The sequence below is a fragment of the Caretta caretta genome, chromosome 24 (assembly GCF_965140235.1).
Source record: "Caretta caretta isolate rCarCar2 chromosome 24, rCarCar1.hap1, whole genome shotgun sequence".
Taxonomy (NCBI): domain Eukaryota; kingdom Metazoa; phylum Chordata; order Testudines; family Cheloniidae; genus Caretta; species Caretta caretta.
The window spans coordinates 15,212,052-15,230,287 of record NC_134229.1 but is presented as its reverse complement, the minus strand read 5'-3'; the positions used below and the strand labels follow the sequence as shown (position 1 = coordinate 15,230,287).

The 18,236-nt window shown below is 61.1% G+C and overlaps 1 protein-coding gene and 1 non-coding gene across 2 annotated transcripts; one reads left to right on the top strand and one right to left on the bottom strand.

The window, feature by feature from the left end:
- Window positions 1-8,524: 8,524 nt before the first annotated feature.
- On the bottom strand, window positions 8,525-16,747 carry LOC142070066 (HAUS augmin-like complex subunit 5). The gene is made up of 13 exons (XM_075123041.1): window positions 16,596-16,747; window positions 15,505-15,567; window positions 15,207-15,239; window positions 14,866-14,940; window positions 14,249-14,381; window positions 13,580-13,739; window positions 13,165-13,240; window positions 12,866-12,945; window positions 12,727-12,784; window positions 12,342-12,469; window positions 12,001-12,079; window positions 11,601-11,746; window positions 8,525-11,263 (listed from the first exon to the last, which is right to left on the bottom strand). Exons 1-13 carry the CDS (start codon window positions 16,707-16,709, stop codon window positions 10,780-10,782), a joined length of 1,629 nt encoding a protein of 542 aa, XP_074979142.1. The 5' UTR covers window positions 16,710-16,747; the 3' UTR covers window positions 8,525-10,779.
- A 589-nt stretch (window positions 16,748-17,336) lies between these two features.
- On the top strand, window positions 17,337-17,527 carry LOC142070090 (U2 spliceosomal RNA). The gene has a single exon (XR_012666022.1). It is a non-coding gene; the product is annotated as a U2 spliceosomal RNA (small nuclear RNA).
- Window positions 17,528-18,236: the final 709 nt, after the last annotated feature.

Here is an 18,236-nt window from a genome sequence, read left to right as displayed (position 1 = left end):
AACCAAGTGCGGAGGATTGAGCAATCTCTGGGTGCAGTAGCTTTTGTCCAGCAGGCTCAGACCTTCCCAAGCTTTTTGGTGCCTCGCTGCCACTGATTTCCAGGAATGACGGTGGATTAATCTTCATAGCCCTTGTGATTTCCTTGCTGGCTCTGGGACCCCCCCCCCTTTTGCTCCCTGCTGTACAAACAGGCTTTACGCCCCGGCTTTCTCTACTGAGGAACAAATGTAGTAGCCCAGCACGATTGCAAAGCGTTAGAATCTTGGAGACGATCAAAGTGGCTCTGAGCCCGAGAAACGTCTTCCCTGCCCCTCCTCTAAGTATCGAAGGCTGCCCCCAAAATCCAACTGGGTCTTGGCCACGGATCTTGTTCCCTTGATGCCAGCGGGTTTTCGGTTTGATGCAGGTTCCCAGCTTCCCGGGCCAGCCGTGGTCCTGTCAGTGGAGCTGCTGGGTAACCCATAATATGCTCGTGGGGCGTGTTTAATCCACTTGGTGGTCAGGAGGGAAACCTGCCCCTACATCTGTGCACAAGGAGAACCCATTTGGCTGGGAAGGGAGCGAGGAAAAAGAGCAAGTGAAAAAAAATAACCAGCGAGAGAGAAAAGAGTGTGAAAGGCAGAGAAAGAAATAAAGGGAGAGTAAAAACAATAGAAAATGAAGGAAAGAAAGAGCATGAAAGGTAGAGGGGGAAAAAAGCAAGCAAGAACCTGCAAGCTACAGAAGGAAAGGAACAAAAAAGAACAAATGAACAAACAGGAGCGCTAGATAAAGCTAGAAGGGGACAGAGACAGAAAGGACAGACTGACCTGTTAAGCAAGGTTCCACCCCAAATTCTCCATGTTGGGGGCACAGGCCCTCCCACTTCCCTTCTGGCTTGAGATCCTTTCTCCCCTGCTTGGGTTGACCATCCATGCTCCCCAATCCCAACCCCCTTCCCATATGCTTGGGAATGGGTAGGGGAAGGCGTCTTCCTTTGCAGGGCTTCAGCTGAGCAGGGCCGTGGGTGTCTCTCCCTGGGGCGCTTTGGTTGGGGTTCTTTAAGCTCAGTGACATCGAGTGCGACAAATGAGAAGAGGAAATTTTTTTGTACCAGAAAGGGGGGGGGGGGCACCAGAGAGAGGAACTGAACACAGCCCAGCGCCGGCTGGAGCCCAGACGCCGGCAGGTGGAGGAACATGTCCAGAACCTACTTGGATTGTTCCGTCCATCGCTGCTCCCCGAGGGGGACGGATAAGCGCAGGGGGGCGGGTGTAGTCGCAAACCACCGCTGCTGGTTTCCTACTGGTGTGACCAATTTTTGCAAAGCTTTTTTTTTTTTTTTTTTTCCCCCGCTCCCTGTCTTCATTTGTTGCTAGGGCTGGGCGGCTTTCTTCACTGCCATTGATGAGGGCAGCGGCACGAGGGGCTCAGGGCAGAGACTCGGGGAACTTGTCGGGGGGGGATGCACAGAGGGTCACAGGGGTAAGAATCCCAGTTAGCCCTTGCAGGGCAATGGCGGTGCCATGGCTTTTAGTATTCAGGTCTGTTGATCCGTACACAGCAGCACCTAAAGAGACCGGGGCAGAAGCAAGGCCCCCGTTGTGCTGGGGGCTGCACAGACACAAGGACAGTCCCTGCCGCAGCTGAGATCAGGGCCCTGTTGGGCGAGGCGAGAGACAGGCCCTGCCCCAAAGAGTTTACAGTCTCCATACCCAAAAAATGGGAGGAAAAGAGAGGCCTGGTGTCATACAGCAGCACTGAGAATAGAACCCAGGCGTCCTGGCTCCTCCTGCTCTAACCAGTAGCCTTCACTCCCCTCCCAGAGCCCAGATAGAACCCAGGCGTCCTGGCTCCCAAAATGGGCAGGAGTGGGGTCTAGTTGTTAGAGGGAGGAAGGGAGGCTGGGTGTCAGGACTCCTGGGTTCCATTCCCAGCTCTGGGGTTAGAGTGGGGTCTGGTACGTTAGCACAGCTGGGGCTGGGAGCCAGGACTCCTGGGTTCTTCCCATCTCCCCGTTAACCATCTCACACAGCAGGAGGGGGCTGGGCAGGAAGTGGTAATGGGGTAAAAACTACCAAGAAATGCAAATCCTCAAAAAAGCCTGTGCCAGGAACCATGTGGTGCAGAAACCACGGCCCCCTCCCCCAACACCCTCTTGACTGGCATTGGATTGTGCCCCCTTGGCCCCCAATCCACCCCCTATTTGCCCTGGGGGGGCAGAGAATAGACACCCCCATCCAATTGAAGTGTCACAGTGACTGAAATTGTGTGTATAGGAGGGGAAAGGGGTGTGTGTGAGTGAGTGTATGGATTTGTGCACGTTTGTGTATGAATTGGGTTCTGCAGGGGTTTTGTGTGTGGAATGGTGTTTGTGTAGGTATGGGGTGGGGGGTTGTGTGTGTGGCTGTGCGGGTGTTGGTGTATGTTAGTAATGTGTGTGTGTGTGTGGCTGGATTCATGCTTGTGTTTGTGTATGTTTGCAATTGTGTGTGTGCATGCTCTGCTGCCCTCTGCCAGCTGCAGTGACAACTGCTTCTCCACGCATCACAGCCCCCATACTGTCAACTCCAGTGGAGAGTCCCTCATCCTACAAGGGCTGGCTGGCCTGACCATCATAGAATCATAGAATATCTGGGTTGGAAGGGACCTCAGGAGGTCATCTAGTCCAACCCCCTGCTCAAAGCAGGACCAATCCCCAATTTTTGCCCCAGATCCCAAATGGCCCCCTCAAGGATTGAACTCACAACCTTGGGATTAGCAGGCGAATGCTCAAACCACTGAGCTATCCCTCCCCCCAGTCTTTGTCTGCAGAGTGTGGTGGGGGGCTTCAGCTCGCCCCCTGTGGCTCAGCAGGGTGGAGGTGCAGGGCGCTGGGCTCCGATGTACCTGGAGGGCAGATCAGGCGGGGCAGGGCTTGTGGTTTGCGTTCCACGTTGTCTGGTGCTGGCTCATTGCAGAATCCCCAGCCACGCCGCCCAGCGCACCCCGAGAGGGAGCGGGGGGACCAGGCAGATGATCCAGTACCAGGGGGGAGAGGATATGTGGTTGGGGGGAGGGAAGGCCTTGGGCTGCACTGGAGGAGTACAGAACAGGGGTGACACCCCAAAAACCTGCAGCAAAGGGATGGGCAGATGGAGAGGGATAGAAGAGGCAGCGAGCCTAACATCTAAAAAGGGAGTGGGGGTCTAGTGATTAGAGTGGGAGGGGCAGAGAGGGGCAAGCCAGGACTCCTGGGTTCTCTCCCTGGCTCTGACTCCCTCTTGCATATCCCTCAGCAGTTACCCAACCCGCCAGTGTGTGGGAGCAAGGGGGTGGGGCCGCGTTGCAATGTGCGGGATGGCCTGGGAGATCCGCTAAGAAAGGTGCTTCCGGGGGGTTTGTGTGTGGGTCACACTGCCCGCTGCTGGATAGACCCCTCTAGATCTGAGCCATGGGCCCCTCTAGCCCAGTCTCAGCCTGGGTCAGACACTAGGAGATCATCCTCATCTGTTGCCACAGCTATGTCTATTGGTCTCCTGGAATGGTCCATTCCCATGGGTAGCTGTCCAGTGGCAGTGAGTTCCACAGGCCTCAGCACATGCTGCATGGGGTGGGAGGTCCTTGTGTTGGGAGCAGTGGGAGTGAACTGTGTGCGGTTATGTCTCTGAGCAAGATTGTGAATATTCCAGTGTGGGGGGCAGTGATTGTCCCTCTCTTTTGGGGGTGGGCTAGCATATGCCCTGGGTGTGTCAGAGCACAGACGTCTCCCTGGGGCCAGCTTGGATGATTTCCCATCACGAACAGTCACCGTGCTGGTGCCCCCACAGGCGGGTGGGCAGTACGGGGGGGGGGGGGGGCAGATGTGATAGATTCAGAAGGAAACACTTTGGGAAAATCAGTCCAGGCCCTGAGCAGAGCTGGGACACAGACATGGTTACCCCTGTAACACCCAGGGAGGGGAGTGGGGTCTAGTGGTCACAGCAGGGTGGGGGCTGATCGCCAGGACACCTGGGTTCTCTCCCTAGCTCTGGGCACGCAGTGGGGTCTAGAGGTTAGAGCAGGGGACTGGGAGCCAGGACCCCTGGGTTCCATAGTGGCAGCTGTTTTTTCCTATGTCTCCCTCCCTAGAGATCCCAGCCCAGCCCCCTAGCCAAATGTGAGCATGGTCGGGGGGTGGGAGGGAGGCTGCCCTGCCACTTCAGAGTCATGATTTGAGCCCCTCTCGCCTGGGGCTCTGACATCACAGAAGCACCCCCCATCACGCCCCAGCCCAAGTCAGAAAGTAGGAGCCCATCCCCACATGTGGAGGAAACTAGTGGGTTTTTTGGGGGTCTCTGGCAGGTGTGTCCAGAGGGGCTGGACATCCACCAGACCCCACGCCCTGCCCATGGCTGCAAGGAGAGACCCCCCTCCCCCTGCACCCTCCTGGACAGCCCCCTGCTAAGAGGGGCCCAGGGCACCCAGAGAGGGTCAGGAGGTGAGATGGGGCTGCGGTGGCAGGAAGGGGGCAGAACTGGGGGCTGGTGCCGGGTCGGGGGCAGGCTACACGAGGGAAAAACATGCAGCTTTGTTAAATATTTCCCAAGGCTGTGGCTGGATACAGGTTTTTAGAATGACTTTCGGGAAATATTTTGTTTCCAGACAGACTCCAGATACCAAACGATGGTGCTAAGACGCTCCCCCTGCGCCCCTCGCCCATTACCCCAGGGTCCGAGCCTCTTCCCAACCCGCAGGGTAGTTCTCCTCCCAGGCTCCTGCGACGGCGGGAAGCGCCACCAGCCCCATTTCCCGGATGGGAGAACTGAGGCCCAGAGAGACTGAGTGATGTGCCCGAGGGCACCCGGGAAGTGTGGGGCAGAACAGGGGGCTGGGACCGGAGTCTTTTTCTTCAGGAAGTTTCTGCCCTCCTGTCACGGAGTCCCTAGGCGATGCTCTGGAACTGCTCCCCACGAAGCCAGTCAGGACTCTGGGGAAGTCTCCTTTCTGTGAGCAGCCTGTCTGCAGGACACACAGCTCACACAACTTCCACCTTCCTGGGTCTGACCTCGGAGCATTCAGCATCCTCTACCCCTCCGTGCGCTTCCCACAGCGAGTCCGCCCAGGCATGGATGCCCCAGCATCTCCTGTTCCTTGGTGGGAGTTACACCAGGCCCTTCCAGTTTCTTGCCCTGGCTTAGGTCGGGGGTGGTCGATAGCACTCGCATGCCACATGTGGGAAGGTTTATGCGGCCCGTGCCTTTTGCTACCCCAAAACCCCCGGGGATCAAACTGGGATCGGGTCTTCTCCCAGCGCTCTAGTCTGGAGGGCTGCAATTCGGGCTGTCTTGGTTAAGAGTCCCCATCTTGACCTGGGCCACATACTGTTCACTTACAGAACTAGCATGGAGACATCCCTTTCTCAACAACCTTGTCTCCCCAACAAGCTGGCCAAACACAGCCACTTGGTTAGAGGACTGTAACTTTCTTAATAGCTTTCACTCTATCCGAGACCTTCTCAAAGCTATCCACACTGGATCTTTCAACAGGAAAGTCAGTGGCTTCATTCACAACAGAAAATTTCTGGCTGTTAGGAACTGAAAGTTTCTTGATTAAATCACTTTCACACCCTTCAGTTGTAGTCAACTGCTTGCAAAGACTCCATGAGGATTCCTTTCCCTAGGGGCTTTTCAATGCAACAATTCACCCTTCACAGAAATTCTGCTCTTACCCTCTTTACCTAGGGCTTGCTCTAGAGGAACACTTTCCTGAGCAACAACAGCCTCTTTCTGGGTCTCACTGACATCCAGAATTACCTCTGGCCCATCAGGCGGATTCCTACACAATCCCCTTTCAGACAAACTGACAGATTTCCTAGATAAAAGGTTAGAAGCCTTCTCCTTCCCTTTGCCACACACAAGCTCAGGAATCTTTTCTTTCTTGCTACAGGTTTCCACACCCTTAGTAGGTAACACAATCAAATCACCTTTCTGCTCTCTTTGTGCCCTGGTTAGAGTCTCACTCTGATTAGACAGAGTTGCTACACCCTTTCCCAGCCACACACTAGCAATGGGCAAAATACAAGCTCCAGAATTGTCTGGTCTCTGGGATTTTGCATAGACACTAACTGAATGCGACCTAGTTACAGGGCCATTCTCCCGAGCAGACACAAACTTAGGACCATTCCCTTCCTGGGCTTCAGTTGAATCCAGAACCAACTCTGAGACAACTGCACTGCCCTCAACTATCACAGGCTGAAAGGCCCCTTCTGTCTGCTCCACAGACAAAGAAGAGCCGGACACACTTTCTCTTTACCAGACACACAGCTTGGGGTCTCATTCCCCTTGTCCCAGCACACAAGGCTGTCCACAGACAACTGCTTGGAGATCAGGGTAGCTCCCACCATAGGCAAGTCAATACCCCTGACAGACACAGGCACGTTTCCTTCACTGTCACACTTCTTGACCCAGGTAACAGGTAAGGTCCAGGGACACTCTCCTCGCCTTCCCACACTGCTGACTAGACACAGCCATCAGCACACAAGGCTGCCTAGGCTCATCCAAACTTTCCTTACCAAGCACCTTGCCACTCCCCACAGATCCCCTGCCCTGCCTGTCTCCCCCCCACTCAGCTGGGGTCTCAGCTCCCACTGTGCTCAGCGCTGCCCTTGCTGTCCCAGTGGGGGTAGGCAGCGAGCTCGCTGCTTTCCTCACTGCATCAGAGCCAGCGTGAGCCCCCTCTCCGGTGTGCAAGAGGGCAGGGAGCATCTCTCTGTCCCACCCAGCCCCAGGGGTCTGGTTACAGGCATGCAGGTATCCTGAACCTAGCACCTCCTCCCCGCTGCCAGCCAGGTCATCTGCATTTTCACTGACCATTTCCCTCTCCGCCGATGGGTTCCCTGGATTCAAATTCAAACACTTGGCCGTTACAGGAGCCAGGCCTGGATCCTGTCCCAAAGAGACACAGTCACCCCACAACAGGGTCTCGCAGCTGGTGTCCCGGAGAACCCCAACGACCAGCCAGCCCCACCCCTCCTGGGTCTGCACAGGGACCTGGGCCATAGGCAGGGCGAGGGGCTTCGTCCCTGGGACCCTCACCCAGCTCACACAGCCCCTCAGCATCTGATGCTGCACCACCAGGGGTCTGACAACAGTTCTCTCTGTCCCAGGATCTCGCCACCCCAGGAATGTCTCCCCATCGACCATCACCTTCCGCTCCCACTGGGGGTCCGAGGGTCCTGACCCCAAGAAACTCCACACAGACATATAGGTTGGGACCAGGGGTGGGAGCCTGCCCACCTCTCCACCCATCTGGCTGACGGAGTCTACGGCCTTGGGACCCAGAAAGGGAGCTAGACACCAGGGCTTTTCCACAGGGTCCCCCTTGTTCAAATTGCCAGCCTGCTCAAAGGCAGTGAGGTGGGCATCCACATCCCCACCTCCTTAACGAGGGGCAGCAATTTAGTATGGAGGTTCCCTGTGGAACTGGCCCCCCCAAGGTCTATCCCCACTCACCCCTGGGAGGTCCCCTAGGCCTCTCCGCTCCACCATCGCCAGTTCATGCTGCTGCTGCAGCTCTTTCTCGGGCTCTCGCCGTCTCTCTCAGTCCTCTTGCTCTCTCGGACTCAGCTCCAATCCCATCCGTCTCCAATCCCCCGATGGGGAACCCGATCGTGAAGACCCCCGTCTGGTCGGGGACAGGAGTCTTCGGGATGCCTGGCTACCACTCCAGCTGCTCCCAGATCCTGCTGTAGCCCCATTTGGGGTCAGGAATCTGTTCCTTAGAGCGGTCATCCTCCTCCAGCTGCACGATGAACTGTGCTTTGGTGAACTTTCCAATGCTCAACCCTCTTTTTGCACAGGGTTACAGTGTCCACAGGCCATCACGCCACTATTCCCAAGTTGTTGTGGACTCACAGGCCTGTGCGTTCTCAGCTCCCCACGGTTTCCAGGGAGAACCCCAGTGTGCCAGCCCTTCTCGAGGTCACCACCTCTGTGCCATAGTCGAGCTGCAGACTCCTCCGCCCCTGGGACCGCTCGCTGAAATCCCCAGGGGAACCCTGTTACTGCAAAAGTCCTTCTCTCTCCCAGGGCCAAGCCGCAGGCTCCTCCGCCCCTGACACTGCTCACCGCAGTCCCCAGGGGGACCCCATTACTGCACAGTCTTTCTCGGTGGTCACACACTCCCAGGGGTTAACCGCCCCCCAAAACTGCTCCTCTCTGAGCCTTCAGCACGCCTGATTCTCATCAATCCCCCTTCATTTTACTGCTCCCCAACCACTTACTGCAGGAAGCGCCATCCACGGGGTGCAGTAGATCCCACCGCTGCCACCAGTTGTCACGGAGTCCCCGGGAGATGCTCTGGAACTGCTCCCTGCGAAGCCCGTCGGGACTCTGGGGAAGTCTCCTTTCTGTGAGCAGACTGTCTCCAGGACACACAGCTCACACAACTTCCACCTTCCTGGGTCGGACCTCGGAGCATTCAGCATCCTCTGCCCCTCCGTGCGCTTCCCACAGCGAGTCTGCCAAGGCGGGGTCCTGGGGAAGCCAGAGGGTCCTGCCTCCCAACTCCACGCTCAGACGGGACTCTCAGCCAGCCAGTAAAACAGAAGGTTTATTAGACGACAGGAACATCGTCTCACACAGAGCTTGTAGGGGCAGAGAACAGGACCCCTCAGCTGGGTCCATTTTGGGGGGCAGTGAGCCAGACAACCACGTCTGCCCTTCACTCCATGTCTCCAGCCAGCCCCAAACTGAAACTCCCTCCAGCCCCTCCTCCTCTGGGCTTTGCCCCTGTCCCAGGCCAGGAGGGCGCCTGATTCCTTTGTTCTCCAGCCCTTTAGCTCTCACCTTGCAGGGTGGAAGGACCAGGCCATCAGTTGCCAGGAAACAGGGTGTCGGCCATTCTCTGTGTCCAGACCCCTGCACACACCTGCCCTCTAGGGCGCTGCAACGATCATACATACTTAAGAACTGCATAGGGGAAACTGAGGCACCTCCACACTATTCAGAGGAAATAAGAACAGTCCCGCTTAGTCACACCTCCTGCCTCCCCACTCTCGCCTGCTCCTGGGCTGCTGGGTAGTGCAGGGGCGGGGCCTCGGGAGAAGGGGCGGTTCATGGGCGGGGTCTCAGGTGAAGGGGCGGTGCAAGGCAGGGGAATCGGGGGGGAAAGGGGCAGCGTGGCAGTGGGGACTCGGGAGAAGGGGCGGTGCAGGCGTGGGGATTAGAGGGAAGGGTGAGTGAGGGGGCAGGGACTTGGGGGGAATGGGCAGCGTGGCAGTGGTGACTCAGGGGAAGGGGCGGGGACGGGACTGGGAGAAGAGGCGGTGCAAGAGTGGGAGCTCGGTAGAAGGGGCGGTTCGGGGGCAGGGCCGCGGTAGAAGGGGCGGTGCGAGGGCGGATCCTTGGAGGAAGAGGCGAGGCAGGGGCAGGCCCTGGAGGGATAGGACAATGCGGGAGCGGGGATGGGGGGAAGGGGTGGTGTGAGGCAGGATTTGGGGAAAAGGGGCGGTGTGGGGGCGGAGTCTGGGGGAAAGGGCAATGCGGGGTTGGAGAATTGGGGAAAAAGGGCGGCACCGGGCAGAGCCTTGGGGGAAGGGTCAGTGCAGGGGCGGGGATTCAGGGGAAGAGGCGGCATGAGGGCAGGAGATCGGGGAGAAAGTGAAGCTCCGGGGGGAACTTGGGAGAAGGGGCGGGGCCTTGAGGGATGGGGAGCGGCAAGGGTGGGGGCTCGGAGGAAGGGGAGCCGCGGGAGGGGGGTGGCCACGTTCCGGCGCTGGTGCCCCCCCCTTTTAGGGACCGGAAATTCCGTCGCCCCTGCACACCCCGCACCCCCAGAAACTCCCCTCCATGCACAGCCCGGCTCTCGCTGCCGGGCTCCCCGAGCTGAGTCCAGGGCGGTGGCTGGACCAGTGGCGGCCGGAGGCGCCCCCCGGGGCTGAGGCCGAGAGCTGGGCGGGGCCGAGAGGGGCAGGGGGGCTGCGGCGGAGCACAGCACCCAGGGCGGGGCGGGTCCCCTGTCGGGGGGCGGGGTTATGCAGATCAGCCGCGTCCGGCGGCAGCGGCGAGAGGAGCGAGGCAGCTCGTGCGGACGGAGAAAGCAGCGGGTGCCGGGGGCGGGGATTGACCCGCTGACCCCCCAGCTCCCGGGAACAGACCCGCAGCCACACGAGGCAGCTGACTTTTAATTCTTTTAAGCAGCAGGTTCTCCCCAGGGGCACCTCTCAGCCCGCTGCCGGTCTCGGGTTCCGTCCGCCGGCTCCTGCCAGCCAGGGTCCCGGGTGTCGGCCCCACTCATCCCGCTTCCAGTCTGGGATCTGGGTCCCGCCCACATAGAGTGGGTACCTTCCTTCTCCCTGGTTCTAGCCTATTCGCTTCCTCTCTCTGCACTGAGCTGAGGGTGGGAGTGAAGGAGGAGGCTGCGGGTTGGGGTGTAGGGTCTGGCCAGGAGCTAGAATGAGGGAGAGAGCTCAGGGTTAGGGCAGGAGGTTTGGGTGCGGAGTGCGTAGCTGGGCAGCTCCCATTTGGTGCGAGGGGTGGGGGTGGGAATGTGGGGGGTGCAAGAGCCAAGGCATGGGGGGGGCTGGGGCTGTGTGTGGGGTGCTGGAGTCAGGACAGGGGGGCTGGGTATGTGTGCAGGGTGCTGGAGTCAGGGCTGAGTTCATGGGGGGGTGCAGCGGTCAGAGCAGAGGGCTGGGGGCAGGGGCTAGGGTCGTGGGGGTGCTCCCAGCCCCCTGCCCAGATTCCACCCCCCTTCCCCAAGACCCCATCCCCAACTCTTCTCCGCCTCCTCCCCGGAGCAGGGAGCGCGCTGTGGTTCCCCCTCCCTTGCCAGGGCCCTCAGCTGATGGGCGGCAGGGAGGGAGAGGAGACGGGGCAGGCACCCAGCAGGCTGCGGGAAGAGGTGGGGGAGTGGGGAGCTTGCCTGCCCTGCGGTAGGGGACTGGGGTCGGGGGGAGGAAAAGAGCGGGCCCGGGTGCCGCAGATCAGGTCTGAGGACAACACCATCGTCACCCCGAGCGCCAGGGGCCTGCTGGAGAGGACCCTGAAGGCAGCCATCCACTCGCTGTACATAGAAGCCCTGAAGCGTAAGCCGGACCAGGGAAAAGCCTTCGAACTGACCAGCAAGTGGGATGCCAGCAACCACTTCCTCGCCAGGGGCGGCTTCACCCGCTTCGCCGACTCGCGGTTCATCCCCCGAGCCCGGCTCAACTGCGTCCCGCTCAACGGAGCCATCCGCCACGGGAACCGAGACAAGCGTTGCAGGAAGTGATGGCTAATCCAACGAGACCCTGCCCCACGTCCTGTGCAGCTGTGCTTTGCGCTGCGGGGACAGATTATTAAAGCGCAGAGGACCCACACTCCTTCCCTAACACAGGTGTGGCTACCTACAACTGCACCCCTTTGGGGGCGGGGCTCCCCAAACCCCTCCCAGGCAGGACGGGGCCATCAGGCCCAGCTGTGCTGCTGGAGGGTCTTGAGGGCCAGGGTCCAGCGCTCCAGCCACTGCTGCAAGGTGAGGCCCTGGCGGTGCTCCGCCGGCAGGGAGAACTGCCCCGGCTGCTCCCACCTGAACACCTGAGCCATCTCACCTGCTCCCCTCTCTCTCCCCGTCCCTGTGTTCAGGGGGCGGGGTGTCTCCCAGGGCCTGCAGCAGCTACCTGGCGAGGATCGCGTGCTCCGAGCCGTCCGCCACCAGCCGGTGCATCTCCTGCACGAGGGAGGCCAGCTGGGCCGTGCAGTGCTGCTCCCGGGCCTGTAGGGGGAGCTGCTGCACCCACAGCTCCTCACACCTGCTCCAGCCTTCCTGCAGCCGGGGGAGGGAGCAGGTAAGGAGGGGCCAGGGGACTCTGCCCCCTCCCCCCACTATAACCCAGCTGGAGATATGGGCCCTGTTGTCCCTGGGACCCCCCAGCACTGAGATACAGCCCCTTCCCCCTGATATATCCCAGACCCCAGGAGCCCCGGATGTGGCTCCCTCCCCCGCACTATATCCTAGCCACTGGCACTGCCCAGCCCCCACATGCGGCCCTGCCTGCCCCTCCCCATGCCCCCACTCACCTGTATGAGGCCCCGGACTGAGGGCAGGGCTGCTGGCGGCCCCGCCAGGTCTTCCAGACGGGAGCTCTCGTAGCGGAACCTGCAGGTCAGAGGACAGAGATACAGGTCCCAGCATTGGTGTCATGGGTCACTGCAGCACCACTGGGGTGACAGGCCCCAGAGCCCAGACTCTGCTCCCTGCAGTACAAGCTGACACCACCAGGGGGCCAAAGCCCCACAGCACCCCTCTCTCTCGAGCTCTGACTCTGCCCCCACCCCCAAGTACAAGCCACCACCACTGGGGGGCGATAGCTCCGTACAGCACCACACCCCCACACTGTCAGCCCCTTAGCGGTACCCACTTGAGGGCCTCTACGTCGCGGGGAATGTCAATGCGGCTGGTGAGCTCCTGCATCTGCAGGGTGTTCTCCAGGGCCAGGTGCTCCAGGGCTGCCAGGACATGGTTGGGAGGGTAGGAACCCACGATGTCCTGCGTAGGCAGAGAGGTGGGATGAGCCAGAGTGGGCCAGGGACGCTGTACTTTCCCTCACGGCTGGCTCCAATGCCCCATACGGGGCTAGAGGGCGCAGCGCTGCAGGGAGCAGGGCAGGGGGCTCTCCCCTGGCAGTCAGGGCTGCCTCAATGCCCCAGCCCGGCGCTAAGGGGCGCCCAGCTGCCCCTCCCAGAGGTGGTTGCATCTCTGTAGCAGGCGAGCCGTCCCTAGGGTCCCTCCCTCCCCTCCGTTACCTCCACCGTGCTCAGCCAGTGCTGGTAGGACGCGTCCAGCAGCTCCTCGCTTGTCCTGCTGGTAAGAGAGAGACACATGAGGCGGGTCAGAAACAGAGCACGGGGGAAGGAGAGGGCAGGGGAGCTCACAGGGTCTTACGGGACGGCCCCAGATGTGCTGTGCTCGAAGAGTGACTTCAGGAAGTGGAAGCGCAGCTGGCAGGCCGTCCGCACGTCCCGCTGCGGAGACAGGGACAGACACGCGGACGGGTTACCGGGGTGGGGAAGACACGATGTCCCTCAAGAAACCTGCAGACCCCACGCTAAGGACGGAACCACCCCCCCCACACCTGCTGGTGTCCTTCAGCTGCTCCAGCCGCCCCTCAGCTGTGCTACGCTGCCCTGCAGCTGCTGGCGTTCCAGGCCAGGCATAGGCCTTGAGCAGCAGGGAGTACTCACCAGTACTTCAGGCTCCAAGCCAGCAAATCCGAGGTCAGGCAGCTTCCCTCCCACCGTCAGCTCCACCTTGGCCTTTCTGCAGAGACCAGAGGAGGCTGTGAAAATTGGGGGGGGGGGGGGGGGGGAAGGGGAAGGAGAGGAAGGGGGAGCACAGTTCAAGACATCCCCCCCCCCCCCATACCCAGCGGGACCCTGCCATGGAGCAAAGGATACTGAGAGATGCTACCCAGGATAGGCAATCCCCAATCCCTAATGCCACCTGCCATGGGACCCCCTACCAAGGAGCAAAAGATTCTGGGAGCTACTGCCCAGCAGAGATGTCCACCGGATAGTGCTTCAGAAGCAAAGGATTCCGGGGGACGCGACCAGGAGCAGTGGGGACCCCACGCTAAGGACGGAACCACCCCCCACACACCTGCTGATGTCCTTCAGCTGCTCCAGCCGCCCCCTCAGCTGTGCTACGCTGCCCTGCAGCTGCTGGCGTTCCTTGGCCAGGCGGGCCGCATAGGCCTTGAGCAGCAGGGAGCGGCGCTGGGCGTCACGGATCCGCTCCTGGGCCGCCTCCAGGGAGACTTCTGCGGGGTCGGAGCAGAAAGACCATCAGGGAAACCTCACCCCAAGCCCCAGACGCTAACTACAAGGCCCCACTCCCCTCCCAGAGCTGGGGATAGAACCCAGGAGTCCTGGCTCCCAGCCTCTCCCACCCCCCTGCCCCGCTCCCAGAACCCAGGAGTCCTGAGGTGATGGGTGTGAACCCCACAGGTGATTGTCTGGGGAGGGACCATGGGGGAAAATCAGCAGCCCCAGGGGCCACGGGAACCTTGCGGATGGGGAAGAGACCACGTGGGGAGATGCTACCCCCAAAGACGGCAAGGCAAGGGAACAATCCTGCCCCGCCCCCCACAAAGAAATGGGGGGAAATGGATTTGGGCTGCAGGGGGACGATCCCACTGGGTGTTGGGGGAGAACAGATGGGAGGACTGGGGTGGACTTTGTGCCCCCCACCCCCAGAGCAATGGCCTGGGGTAGAGCGCTGGAGGCACAGACTACGCCGCCTCCCAGATCCTTGGGGCTCCCCCCTTACCGTCAGCCATGACCTCGCGCTGGGCTGTCTCCATCTGCAGGTCCAGCTGCTGCAGCTCCCCACGCAGGCGGGCCACGCCCTGGGCAAGCTGCTGGCGCCGCTCCTGCTCTGGTTCTGACCCACCGGGCTTTCCCTGTGTGGAGGGGGAGACACCGACTGCTATAGACCCAGGCATCCTGCTCATCCCACGGCAAGGCCCCTGTTCCACCCTGCAGCACCCCAATCCCAATCCCCCACCCTCATCTCCCAGATCCACAGCTCAGCAACAAGGCACCCACTCTCCCCCACCCTATCCCATGCCATAGGACCCCTCTGCACCACGATCCCACCCCGACTCACTTCCCACCCACTGCTCCCACCCTATTCCACCCCGCAGCACCACCTGATCCTCACCTTGCCCCACGACCCCATCCCCTACCCTGACCCACTCTATCCCATCTCACAGCACCCCGATCCCCTTCCCCGCCCCTCCAAATCCAGATTACCATCCCCTACCGACTCCCCCACCCACCACAGCAACACCCAATCCCATCCACAACACCCGTCCCGTCCCATCCCACCCACAGCCCTCACCCACACGCCCCTATCCACCCAGCAGTCTCCACCGGCCCCCTCACCTCTGCCTCCTCCAGATGCCGGTACCTGACGCAAGGCCTGAGTAAAGGAGGCTGAACGTAGAGAGTGACAGAGGCCTGGACAGACGGACAGACACACAGACGTCAGGGAGAGCTCGGAGCCAGCAGGCTTCGAGGTCCAAGGCCAGGAGACAGACGCCAGCCAAGGGTCGGCAAGGAAATTAAACCCGCTCCTATAGGGCATAGGGGACACCGGGCTGGATGGGCCCAGGGGCTTGGTCTAGGCAGGGACGGGGCAGGACACTGGGCTGGATGGGCCCCTTGGTGAAAAAGCTGCCCATAGTAACAAGCCCCCACGGCAAAGGGGAACGAGGAAAGGATACCACAGCAAGTTCCCTCGGATCTTCTTCACATTCCTGTGAGGAAAGAGAGAGGGGTGAATCTACTGCAGAAGCAGCAATGGCTCTGGGAACAGAGGGGGTCCAGTGGTTAGAGCAGAGGAGGACGGGAGCCAGGACTCCTGGGTTCTACCCCTGGCTCTGGGAGGAGACCTGAAAAGCAGAAGGCCCCATGTCCGATTCCCCGCTGCTGCCCCCCTGAGCCAGCCAGACCCCCGCCCCGGGGCCGGGTGGGAGCCAGCGGCCCTTTGAGGGGAAAGGCGCCGAACCCCATTCCTCTCACCTCTGGTGGTGCACATGCCGGGTGACGTATCTCCAGATCTCCGCACACTGGCCTGAGCACATCCTGGGGATACAGAGCAACAGCATCAGCCCCACGGGGACGCGACCGGAAACCCCTACGAGGAGCATGGGTTGCCCTTGGTTGAGGGCCGTATACCTCCCCCACGTCCCTGCCCCAGGGCTGGATACCCCCTTTTCCTTCCCTCCCCCTCACAGGGCTCGGGGGTAACCTGGCAGGGGGCTGGGAGGCCCTTTTATGGGGGAGAGCGGAGTGTGTGTGTGTGTGTGGGGGGGGGCCTCTGGCCCCACAGCTGGGATATAATCAAGGGGCAGTGAATGGGGATGTGGGGGCAGCAGGGCAGTCAGGGAACCCATGGGGAAGAAAGGTGGAGGGCTGGGGGCTGGGGCAGGAAGGTACCAAGGAGCAGAGGAGCCAAGGGGGGTCCAAGGGGGGAGGAGGACCAGGGGGGCAGGAGGCGAGGAGAGAGGGAGGCCGCCCCCACAGCGGGGACCCAGAAGGAGCAGGGGAAAGGTGGCCGGGGGGGGAGCCGCAGGAGCCCGCCGACAAGGAGGAAAACGGAAACCCGCGGAACAAAAGGAGACCGGGAGCATGCGGGGGGGGGGAGCGGGGGGCGGGAGGCGGAGGGTGCCAGTGCTGGGAGAGGGAGGGAGGGTCCGGGAGCTGGGGGGTCCCGCGCTGGGGGGGAGGGCGGGGAAGGAGCCGGGGGGCCCGAGCTGGGGGGGAGGGTCCGGGGGGGGGCGGGAGCCGGGGGGGGTCCCCGCGCTGGGGGGGGTCGGGGAAGGAGCCGGGGGGGCCCCGAGCTGGGGGGGAGGGTCCGGGGGGGCGGGGAAGGACCCGGGGGGAGGGTCCGGGGGGGCGGGAGACGGGGGGGGTCCCGCGCTGGGGGGGGGGGTCGGGGAAGGAGCCGGGGGGGCCCGAGCTGGGGGGGAGGGTCCGGGGGGGGCGGGAGCTGGGGGGTCCCGCGCTGGGAGGGGGGCGGGGAAGGAGCCGGGGGGGCCCCGAGCTGGGGGGGAGGGTCCGGGGGGGCGGGAGACGGGGGGGGTCCCGCGCTGGGGGCCCGGGGCTCTCACCGGCGGAAGGCCCCGTCGGGGGGCACCTTCCCGGGGGGCAGCCCCATCTCCTGGGCCGCTCACAGCTTCAGCTCCAGCGCGGGCCCGCCCCGCTCCATGCCGGGACCCGAGCATCGAGCGCGCCGGCCGCTGCCGCAAGGCCCGCCGGGAGCTGGGGGCGGGGCCTGCCGCTGCTGGGGGGCGGGGCCTGCCGGCAGCCGGAATTTGCTGTTCCCCCCTTCAGGTGCGGGTCCCAGCACAGGCCCCAGGGTGGCCCCTCCCCGGTGTGTAACAGCGCCACCTGCAGGCTTCCGGCAGGACGAAGAGAAGGCGCAGCTCATGTGCCCTGCGCACTGAATTCCCGCGGGGAAGGTAAAAAAAAAAAAAAAAAGTGCTTGAGTCGCGCGTGCTGCAGGGGGCGCGAGCGGGGCCGCGAGGCCAGGGTGAGCAAGCCGGTGCCGTCAGCACGCTGCAGCGAAGGGGCCGGCTTCATGCAAATAGAGAGAATCTTCCGGGCAGAGAAACGAGTGACAAGGCGACCGCGAACAAGCTGGAGGAATGGAGCAGTTTTGAAGCTCAACTTTCAGGCCGGAGGCGGTTGGCTCCGACTGGTGAAAATGGAGCGGAAAGGCAAAGGCAGTCGGAGTCGAGTGGAAGTGGTCGGAGCATGGCTGTGGCGTTAGGGCCGCTCAGCGGCAGCGGTCACCGTGGCGTGGAGAGCGGTGGGAACGGGTGGGCTGCAGAACAGCTCAGCGGAGGGGTATCGCTTCTCGGCCTTTTGGCTAAGATCAAGTGTAGTATCTGTTCTTATCAGTTTAATATCTGATACGTCCTCTATCCGAGGACTATTTATTAAATGGATTTTTGGAACAGGGAGATGGAATAGGAGCTTGCTCCGTCCACTCCGCGCATCGACCCGGTATTGCAGTTTTTCCGGGAACGGTGCACCTCCCCTCGGGGAGATTATCGTGGTTCAAAAACAGATTCAATCGCTCCCTTTCTTTTCCGATCCCCAGGCATTCAACTCTTTAGTTTGCTCGTGGGGAGCGGCGGGTTGGTCGGCTGCGTTGAGGGTCTGTTGTAATCCTGGGAGCCGGGCGAGCAGAGCTTTTTGTGTGACTGGAGAATTATTTAAAAAGCCGGGACTCTGCTCTGCGCCGTGAGAGCTTTTAGCAGGAGGAGGCGGGAATCGGGGTTTATCAGGCAGATACTTCTTTATAGACACGTGACCTTCAATAGTATAAAAAAAAAATAACCGCCTGATGAGCGGATAGACAGGTTGTATTCTTCTCCCCACCCAACAGCTGGTCCATGTGTTTTGATTTGTAAGCTCAAGTGAAGGCAGTAGGTGTGGTACTGCACCCAGCACGCAAGGGCCCCAATCCTCTGTAACAGACGTTCAAAACACTCCTGTGTAACTTCTGGTTCCTAGGGTGTGGCTTGGGACGGGACGCTTCAGGTGGCTGCCCGTTTCACAGTGCTCTGCAGAGCAAAGATTAAACTGTTTGTCTCCTCTCCCAGGAGAGTACGTTATGCAGTGTGTGTGACATGCTTTACAGCTGTGAAGTGCTCGGGGTTACTCTTCTGTGAAAGGTTTCAGAGGGGTAGCCCCGCGAGTCTGTATCCGCAAAAACAACGGGGAGGAGTCAAGGAGAAACTGCG

What these genes read in the sequence shown, in the direction of transcription:
- LOC142070066 (XM_075123041.1), bottom strand. Translation starts at nt 16,709, where the DNA reads ATGCTCGGGTCCCGGCATGGAGCGGGGCGGGCCCGCGCTGGAGCTGAA. An exon ending in ATCCGAGGGAACTTGCTGTG is followed by an intron (nt 14,941 to 15,206) that starts GTATCCTTTCCT and finishes CCGTCTGTCCAG; the next exon opens with GCCTCTGTCACTCTCTACGT. An exon ending in GCTTGGAGCCTGAAGTACTG is followed by an intron (nt 12,946 to 13,164) that starts GTGAGTACTCCC and finishes CTGTCTCCGCAG; the next exon opens with CGGGACGTGCGGACGGCCTG.